The sequence below is a fragment of the Benincasa hispida genome, chromosome 4 (assembly GCF_027475165.1).
Source record: "Benincasa hispida cultivar pf3 chromosome 4, pf3_genome.v1.1, whole genome shotgun sequence".
Lineage (NCBI taxonomy): Eukaryota > Viridiplantae > Streptophyta > Magnoliopsida > Cucurbitales > Cucurbitaceae > Benincasa > Benincasa hispida.
In genome coordinates this window covers 60,231,075-60,241,664 of record NC_143481.1, presented here as the reverse complement: position 1 = coordinate 60,241,664, position 10,590 = coordinate 60,231,075, and the positions used below count along the sequence as shown (strand labels likewise).

Below are 10,590 nucleotides of genomic sequence, written 5' to 3'. Positions count from 1 at the left end.
CTAGAAATTCGATTCAATTTTTATTTTAGACCTTTAAAATTTTGAATTTCAATGTGAAAAAAAATAGATTTAACCTTAATTCGTTGCTAGAAATTTGATTCAATTTTTATCTTTTAAATTTCACAGTAAAAGATTTTCCGAAGATGCAAAAACCCTAAAAAAATATAAGAAAAATCCTAAAAAATATAAGAAGTAGAAAGAAGTTGGGAGAAAAGGTGGAAAAAAAATTTAGTTTTAATTCATGACTGGTCTTAAATCGTGGACGCGGTACACCATTTATGTGCTGATTCAAAACTCGTGAATCCTGTCCACGATTTCACAACCTTATTTTTGTCTATAGTTTCAAACCAACCCTATTTTTGTCAATTAATATTAAAATGATATTATTTTTAAAAAAAATTGAAATTTTAATTTGTTTCAACTAATGATCATTGAAATCCACTTATATTTACCATTTGAAAATTTTCGGGCAGTAAACAAGAGAGAAAAAAAAAATCAAAAGTACATGAAAGGTACAATACCTTAGACTCTAACATTAATTTCTCCTAATACTTCTTTAATTTGATTGGACACCAAACAATTTTATTACCAACCACTCAAATTTAGCAAAAATAATAATTCGACCAATTTTAGTTGATTTGACTTAATTGCGAATACTTTCAAAATGTCGTGAAAGTAAATTTAATCTTTTATATTACAATTTGCAATGATTTAATTTTATAATAAAAAATATTATTTAAAATCTAATAAAAATTTATTACATATCGATTGATAAATTGATTGTAAATCGACCTATAATTATAATTTAAACTATAATATTATGTAATAAAGAGTGACAATTTTGAAGAAATCTTTTATAAAAAGAACTAAATTATTACAAATATCAAAGTATAAAAACTGAATCCTGAATCCAACTTATTAAAGATCTGAATTATTACAAATTTAAATATAAGGATTAAATTAATACTTCTATTGCTATTGAAGTTGAGGCAGCAAAATGTTTTTAACCCTCACATTCTAAAAAATTGTAATTTTTGTTTTTTTGTTTTTTTTGTTTTTTTGTTTTTAAATATTAAATAACTTTCAAATTTTAGTGGCAGTGGGCACTACAAGATTTCAATTGTCCAATCATAAACCGTCAACCGGTCGCCGGAGGACGATAGATTAATCCCGTCGGCGACGGCATCGAAGAATCCCCGCCCCCTTGGCTCTGATTTTCCGGTGGCCGGTAGTATCTAAGCTGCTGTTGAGGGAATGGAAAAGCAAAATTCGAAATGCCAGAAGAAGAAACCGAAGAGGATGGATTCACAAATGGCGAATTACAGAGCACCCTCTCAAAAGTCGGCGCAGGCTGGCTGGAGGTCTCGGCGGAGTTCTGAACCAAATGAGAATACTGTAGATAGTTTCCGGGGACATCTTGCGGCGGAGCCACCACTGGAGACGGCGCCAAATGGGTGGCCGGCGGCAAAGACGACGGTGGAAAGACAGAGACGAATTCAGGGAAGTTGAGCTTGGCTTTGCTGCCACGGAAGCGCAAGGCGGCGCCGTCGTAGGCTCGGGCGGCGGCCTCTGCAGTGTCGAAAGTGCCGAGCCAGACACGGGCGGCTTTCTGAGGGTCACGAATTTCGGCAGCCCATTTTCCCCATGGCCTTTGTCTTACTCCTCTGTATCTTCTTCTTGTTCTCTCCTCGCCGGAAACTGCTGTCGTCATTGTAGCCGCCGTTGTGGCCGCCGTCACGGCGGAGATGGTGTTACTTGATCTCGAACTTCCTTCCTCTTTTACAACTGCCCACGAGAATTAAAAATCCAATTATTGATATTTTATCCATTAAATGAGTAAAATATTGAATAAAAGCACTGTTTTATTCAAATTTTGGTTGACAAAAAACATTGTCAAATTTGAAAGTAGTCATTTTCATATTAAAGGTTTTAATTCTTTTTAGGAGGATTGATAGATTGATAGCAACCATTTAATCTTTTGTTTAATCATATATGTTTTGCCTATAAAAATTCAAATTTAGAGTAATTCTGTACGACTTTCTAAATGTTTATAAATATATTTTTTTTATATATTTATAAGTATTTATAATATTTTTTTTATATTTATAAACGTTTATCTAAACATTTCAAAAGCCAATTGAAATACATATTTAATTTATAAAAAAGATCAACTTGACTATAATGCATCGATTTGGATAATAAATGTCACTTTCATCTATTTTTTTTAACTTTTTTAATATTTATTATAATTTTAATCTTAAATTTGGATAAGTTTTACAATTTTATCGATCCAATAAAGTTTTAGTTCAAATATAGTTAACGGAGTCAACAATATTAGAACTTTTTTTTTTTTTTTTTTTTTTTTCTTTTCATATCATCTATGAAATTTGTTCGATATTTAATTTGTGAATCGGTCAAATTTATTTTTTATTCTTTTACGGAATCTCATTACAAATTAATGAATCTTTATAAATTAATTAATCTTTATTTTTAATTAAAAGATAAATTAGTAAAAATTTACTTTAAGGTTTAAATTGATAAAGTTTAGATTCAAAATTTAAACCTTAAATGATACTATCAAATTGATAATTCTCATCTGTAATTTTTTTATATACATATTCTATTACATATCAATAAGTTCATATTTCTGAGATAATTCATCATATTGAAATTAAAATTAAATCTCTTTTTTTTAAAAAATAAAACTAAAATTAAATAAATAGATTAAATAAAATAGGCGATTAAAAAAAAAAATAGATAAAAGATAAATTTGAAAACAAACAGGGTAAACAAACCTCAAATTGGAAGAAACTGAAACCTTTTACCTTTAAAAAGAAATTCGAGGACTAAATTGAAAATTGTTAAATAAAAAAAAAAAAAGAGTAATATAATCAAATCAAATCAATTCCAACAAGACGAAATTTGTAAAAAAATAAAAAAATAAAAAAATAATAATAATAAAAATAAGGGGCAGAATTAGGAACTAACAAATTGCAGGAGAGGGCATGGAATAACTCTGAATAGCTCTGAAGTCCACAATTCCACCTCTATTCCCACTTCCACCCCCCCTTTCCCACATTATTCCACTTTCCCCTTCTTCTTCCCTCTCTCTTTTCCTACAACCTGTCGCCGCCGCCGTTGCTGGAGCAGCAGAGCCAGACGAATAACCAACCCCAGATGCATCAGCACCGCCGCCGGAAATGACATGAGTTAAAGCCGAGACCATAGCCATTAACTCCCCCGTCGACGATGAGAACATCCCCTCCAGCTCATCTCCGCCGTCGTCGCCGCCGCCCTGGTTCGCCACCTTCAGATAGCACATGAAATCCAATTAGAAATTCTTTTTTTTTTTTTTTTTTTTTGAAGATCTGAGTTTGAAGAATTAAAGGGTATTTATAATTTCATATAATTTTTGGAACGTGCTCGTAGCCGCCATTAAAATAGTGAAATGGATTTGAAATTGAAGCTTTATATTTTTCGAAAAATTTGCAAATTGGCCCAACAAGCTATAGCCGACCAATATTCTTGAAGGGGTTTCACACCTTTGAGGAATTTTTTAAAATTATTTATTTTTTTTGGGTGAAAAGATAAGGACTCAATTCATGGGGGATTAACACATGAAAAAGGAATAAAGCTATAAGGGTAGAGGAGAGTTCCTTATTTATTTATTATTTGTCTTTTGGTTTTAAGTCGGTGTGCTTAGGAGAGAGGAGAGATAGTTTTGGGATTGGATTGCCGACTTGAAACGCTAGAAAGGGCTTATACTATTCAAATAAAATTACCTAAAAACAATTCCATAAAGTTATTCATATTTGAGTTATTGTTCAATAAAAATTATAAAATGAAGACAACAAATGCATGTTTTTCACCATTTTGGGTTTTAAAACGGATGTCAAATTAGTACAAAAGGTTTTTGTAACTAATCTATTATATTAGTTGAATTCATACTTGTTGCAACATTGGTTATAAACTATCTATGATTGGTTGTTTTTATTATAGACAAAATTTAAGCAACTTGTTTTGTAATAGGCTTTGTATTATGTCAAGCATCATGTTCTGTATCGTGCAAAATCTATTTGGAGGATTTTTTTCCTTATTTGTTAAAGCTTATGGTGTAGATTTGTTGACCTATTTTTCTATTCTTATAAAGAATATTTTTCCCCATATATGAATATCTTCTCAAGGTTGTTGACAGTCAGAGATTTATTGTCACCTACAAACCTCCACTAATCAAATGAAATTTATAATACCAAACTTTATAACTACCACTACAAAGGCATAATAATAGTCACAAGTCCTGGTCGACCTACAGGGAAATGCGAGCTTACTTTCATTAAGCCAATTTCCTAGTTATGGAATGTTTAGAAGCATAGTTTACGTTGACCTTGGGAATATTTGAGGAGGAAGACTTGAGTTGGCTAAGTTAGATAGGCATGCTTTTGGAGGTTGATGCACACAAAGGTACTTAGCATGGAAATAAATTGCTAAGTGTTATCAAGGGAAGACAACCATGCGTTGGAGATAGGTTTTATGGAAGAAGAGTGCATCACACCTCAAGGTAGCTTGTGTCTCACCCCTTCCTAGATTTCCTTCCTAACCTAGAAGAAGATGTGAAGACAACAGATACTAACCCTTTTAAGATAGCTATTGTCCATCTCAACTCTCCTCACTTATTCTTAGACACCTGATAAGCAACTTATAGACATACACTTTCTCATACACTTTATATAAAATGCAACTAAAAGCACATGCATAAGCTTATATATATACATATACGTAATAGAGATATACACATGAGTTCATAATAGTGGGTCCCATTTGATCTACCCTTCATCCCTAATATGTACATGATGTTCATTCTCCACAAAGACAAGTTTAACAATCTAGACTTCTCTTTCTCTTCCTTTTTCTCAAATTTCGCACTTGAGTGGCAAACAACAAAACAGTTAACTTATAGGGAGTTGACCACTACCTGGGGAAAAAGAAAACATTGGGAAGAATGAGATATTAGCCCAGTGAGTGACATACTTTTAAAAACATTCTCATTAAACATCAATAAAAACATTAACTCATGAAATAACATGCAACTCTAAACTCAGGATTTGTAAAACATTTAAATATCAAACCTCAACTAACATTAAGAACATCATAAAAAATATAATTCTTACTCATCATCAACATATACATTTAAAACATCATTCATCTGCCTTAGTTGAGAGAGGACCTTTTTGCTCAATCTTTCAACGTCAAAACCTTAGCTAATGTAGAGTAATCTCCACACATTCAGTGTCAACGTCATAGTACCTACGTGCATGTGATAATACTCTAGATACCATCATACCTTAGGTATCAGGGGACTCGGATACCTTCATACCTTCAGTATTGAGTTTCTTCATCATCACATCAGAAAACATCATTTACACATCATGGAAACATCTTAAATCATCATGGTTCTACTCATCAAAACTTAGGTAACTTCTTAAACTTCTTTTAAAACTCATTGCATAAAACTCAAGGTTTTTCTTTGAACTCATCATAAACTCACTTAAAAGTTTTTGAAAAGAAAGGACTATGCGTCCACATCTTTACTTAAAACTCATACTTCAATTCATGAAAACTCGTTGCATGGCAGATAGCCTATGCATCAAAAATATATTTCAAAAAATCATCTGCAAACCTTTGAGCTTAAACCTACAGCATTTTTTGAAAAATCTTAAGTAAAATGTTAATCATAAAACATGCGTTGAAACCATTTAATAAGAAAACATTCATAAAACATGTCAATCACAGTCTTAGGCTATTTTCTCAAAGGGTTGTAGGTGTTTGCCTTGCGACATCCATAAATACCTTTGGTTAATAAGACTAGCTCCATTTTGAGCTTACCTTTAACATTAAAACTCATCATTAAACTTAAACATTCCTCTTAACTTATCATTGCATAGCCTAACTCAACTGATCGCATCTCAACTCATCTCATCGCATCATTGATACTTAATCAATTTACCTTATAGTTGGTTGAACAATGGCAAACCTTACTTGCAGGTGCTCACTCAGGTGCCAGGACATACTCACCATACCTATGCGATGAGCGTCCACTGGGCATCTCCCTCAATGTGTCTTCGCTGTTGACACCTCCCTTTCCACGGCCTCATGTTTCACTCTACGTGTGCACCTTACCCAGCAAATTCCTTCTTTTGCATAAGCCCTTGGTAATCACTTACGCGTGTCATCGTATATCCTGTCCAGTTAGCTGTTGGCTTATTCTTTGGGTGCAGCCACCTGCTTATTCATCCAAAATTTCGGATTCAACTTCTAAATTTCATAACTTTAGAATCAACCATTATTTAGCTAAATTTCTTTGTAGAAACTTACTCATAAACATCTTAACTCTCTTATCTTAGAATTTGAGCATCAAACTTTTCTTGGTAGGCTAAAAATTTTCTAACTTCTCGAGTTTGCCCGAGAAGTCAGAAAATTTCAAATTCTTAATCTTTATTCGTTCGATTCATGCCTTGGAAACTCGAGAACACCTTCAACACCTTTTGAACTTCACGTGGTAGTAATCCTCTTCCTTAAGCATGTGCAAATTGGCTAAACTGATTCCTTTTTCGTAAGGCCTATTTATACTTGAGTTTGCATATAAGCTTATCTTAATTAAATACCACCAGGCCCATAAATATTTGATTAACATTTTAAGGCTGCCACATGGCCCACTTACCAAGTGATAAGGCTAAACACTTCGACTTAACCACAACGTATAGGGCTTGCATCCACTTAAGCCATTTTTTGGTCTTCATTTAACTTTAACCTTCATCATAATGCCTTGCCTTAGGCATTCATTACAAGCCTTGACCGATAATTCCTTCCTTGAATGACTCCATAGCATACCTCGTCACATCATTTATGTGACACCATTCCCCATGTCATTGCTTAATGCTAACGGTAGCCTTGCCTACCAACTTCTAAGCCTCTCGGTCAGTCCTCATCTCGCGTCTCTCGTCTGCCTTAGCATCACTTGGCACGCTCGTCTAGGTGCCTTGACTGCTCACATGCTGCTTGCATTTAATCTTTACTTTCATCACATGAAACTGGTCACATGCATTTTCTACCAGCCTCGGCCAATACTTTACTTGCATGATAGCCAACTTAACTTTCTTTATGACCGTCTGCATCCATTATGGGCTATACTTATCCAAATTTTCCTCTTCTTAAATACCCGATCACATAGCTTGACTCGACTTTGTCGTTTCAAGCTCTCTATTTTTTTTTTCTAAGTACTAGTTCTTATCCATCTCATCCGAGAGCTTAACATCCCATACTTAGAACATTTTTTCCTTCCTCTTATCCTTTCATACGTCCTCATTATACTTTCGTATCATTTCAACTAACCATCATTAACTCTTAATCACCGAGACTTAAGCATAATTAATAAGTAAAATAAGTTTGGGGGTTTATAACTTAGTAGACCATGTGTGGAAATGAACAAGGGAAAGACAAGAGATGGTCAGACAAGCTAAGAAGGATGATGCATTGAAGTCATGGTCAAGGGAATGCCCAACTCATGGTTAGGAATCAATAGAGTTAAGGTGTGGAGAAGGCTATCTTTGGAGCATAGGCAAAGCATGAGATAGCCACTTGAAAAGAATTTTCACCAAGAAACCCTAAAAGAGATCAAGTGGACGCATGCCTTAAAGAAAATAGGCCTATTTGGACGATAGGGCAATGTGATAGATGAAAACTAAGTTATAAACTCAAGTAGAGAAACCATGCTTTGTGAAAGAGTCTAAAAGACCAATAAATGAGGAAATGGAGGAAAGTTGAAAGCATGACAAGGGCAACATGCATCCAAAGGAGATTTGTGAGGGAAAATTGAGCACCATGCGTTGAGTAGATATTACCTAAGGAGCAAGACCAATTTGAACATGCAAGACACCTCAAACAAGGCCTCGTGCTTTTGGGAATTATGCAACAACCATGAGTTTGCAAGACCACCATGCATTGTAGACCTAAAGGAAATGAATGGCCAAGGAAATAAGGTATGCCATGAGGTGAAGGAAACTCACATTGAAGGACTTGGCTTGGGGAGAAGCCATTCATGCGTTGGAGATAAGTGTGCCTTGGAGAATAGTTTGGCTTGGAAGTATGTCATGCTTTAGAAAGCTTAAACCTAGTAATGCGTTGGAAGCCAAGGTACAACTATGCGTTGGGCAAGCTTCTATGCATTGGAGGTGAAGAGTTGGTCGGTGCAAGGAACACAACATGCCCGAAGGAGGAGGTGTCTTAATGGCAGTTAGCCAAATAAGAGGGGAATGACAACTAGAGAGGTTAATTGGCAACATATGGAAGCTGGAATTTATGTAGAAATTTTCAATAAATATGGGCTAACAAAAGGAGATCGGTCTGGACCTTTTTACTCAGCCAAAAAGGGAGATTCCACTGCTATTTGAAAGCAAGATGAGTAAGGATGAAGAGCTGGGCTGCTGAAAGAAAACACCCACAAATTGATGCTGAAAAGCAAAGGAAATCCAAGGTAGTGCAAATTCTAAGTTCCATTGGGCAGTCTGTGATGTTTGGTGATTTTTGAGCATTTAATGAAGCATTAAGAGCCTCAATTTTGAGGTAAGTTATTCAAGGATGTATAAGAAGTTCATAGAAGGAAATTTTGAATTTTAATGAGTAGATTTCAAGTTATATGTTTTGAAAGTTGAACCTGGGATTTAGATGATAAAGAAGCAAGCAGCTGACTAAGAATTGAAAGAAGGAATCGGTTATCATTTGGCTCGTGAAAAGAATGAGATTTTCAACTAAGTTGAAGTCTTTAAGTGTAAAAGATAACTCTGGGCTACCATGAGAAGATTTTTCCAGAAGGATGCCCAAAAGTGAAGGAAACTTGATGAAGGTCAAAATTCGAAGCAATTGAAGCAGGCTGAGGTATTTTCAGCATTCTGAGCTCTTGAGAAAGAATTAGAAGCTCAACTTTGAAGGTAAGCTTCCTAAGACAATTCTTAACAAGTTTCATGGAGGGAGTTTTGTCTGATTTGAGCTTGCATTGATTCTATAAGTGTTGGAAAATGAAGGAAGACAGAATAGGGTTGGTATTGAGGTAGCAGTCGCTGTAAGACTATGCACTAACTCATACTATGTGTCCAAGAAGGGACCATGTGACCAACTATTCTATATGAGAAAGGAGTGCATGTTGGCTTAAGGATTTATCAAGGCTTAAAGGGCTAGGAAAAGAGCTAAGTATGAGGGGCTTCGAACTCTAAAGCATTTCAAAGTATATGCTTTTACTAGTTATAGGTTAAGCATGTTTGAAAAATGACTAAGTATAGTATGTTTCATACATAAGTGCAAAGCATGCTTTTGATGAATTCATTTACTCAAGTATGTTAAGTTTTCTTAAAAGCTTAGAGGTAGATGCATAGTAGGTCCCATGAAAAACTAAGTGTTGAACCCATGTTTTACCTAAAGCATTAAGGTTTTGAAAAGAAAGCAAAAGCATGATTTTTTTACAAAGGCTAAAGGATGTTGTTCAAACGCAAGCTTTAAGTTATATAAGTTCATATTTTGATGTATAATAAACAATGAGTTAGCCTTTTATGAGTTATGTGCTTCAATACTTTCAAAGTATGTTTAAGTACAAATGATTCTTATTTGAGCTAGAAGCTCCAATGTTTTCAAATACATTTTAGTATGAACTCTTCATGAATGTTTAGTCCAACATGACTATTTATGATTTTCTAGAAAAAATAGCTAAAGAGTATTTATGAATAATGAATGAGGTTTTATGATTAGATTGTGGTTTGGAACAAAAAGGTTTCCAACCACTGGCTAGGTACCCTGGAATGACTAGCATACGACAGAGACCTTTGATGGAAATTGTCAGTGTATACTAATGGGCATTGTCAACGTACTCTAGTATGTCTAGTTGGGAATTGTCTATATGTGCTCATGGGGATGCGATATGATTGGTATAGAATAAGTAAGTTTAGTTATCATCTGTCAAGGAGAGGAAGCTAATGGTAACTAGTACGTTTTCATAGTAGAGTATGTTTCTGATTTTAAAACAAGAAATGAATTTAATCTCTGAACTGAGGTTGTCTATTATACTATTATCATGTTTTAGTATGATTGTTTTATGAGCATAGTTTTCATCAGCGAAGGAGATGAAGCTAATGAATGAGAGATTTCCATAAGCTAAATAGGTTTTCTTGGAATTTAGTAAAAGTAACCTCTGGTTCTATTAAGGTATTTTATTAACGTAATTTTCCTAGATTTTACTGGAAACATGTTTAAGAGTATATGAAGATTTGATAAGAAAAGTTTCTGAGTAAAAGCTCTGGTTTTAACTAAGCCATTTAGTTGAATGATATTCCTGATTCGATTAGAACTTGGGTAGGAGAAAAAACATGTTTAAGAGTATGTGAAGATTTTGATATGAAATCCTTTAGTTTAATATAAAAGTTGATCTCTGGTTTTTACTGAGATATATTATGAGCATAATGTTTACATTCGTTTTATGTTCCAAAAGCTTCCTAAAGCTAGGCTTGAGTAACAAGCTAGATGATTTATGATATTACTTGCAAAATG

General features: G+C 34.1%; 1 protein-coding gene across 1 annotated transcript; it reads right to left on the bottom strand.

Annotated features, from left to right (window-relative positions):
• Positions 1-839: 839 nt before the first annotated feature.
• On the bottom strand, positions 840-3,436 carry LOC120076014 (uncharacterized). Its single transcript, XM_039029789.2, has 2 exons — positions 2,989-3,436; positions 840-1,785 (listed from the first exon to the last, which is right to left on the bottom strand). The coding sequence occupies exons 1-2, from the start codon at positions 3,320-3,322 to the stop codon at positions 1,139-1,141; spliced, it is 981 nt and encodes a 326-aa protein (XP_038885717.2). The 5' UTR covers positions 3,323-3,436; the 3' UTR covers positions 840-1,138.
• Positions 3,437-10,590: the final 7,154 nt, after the last annotated feature.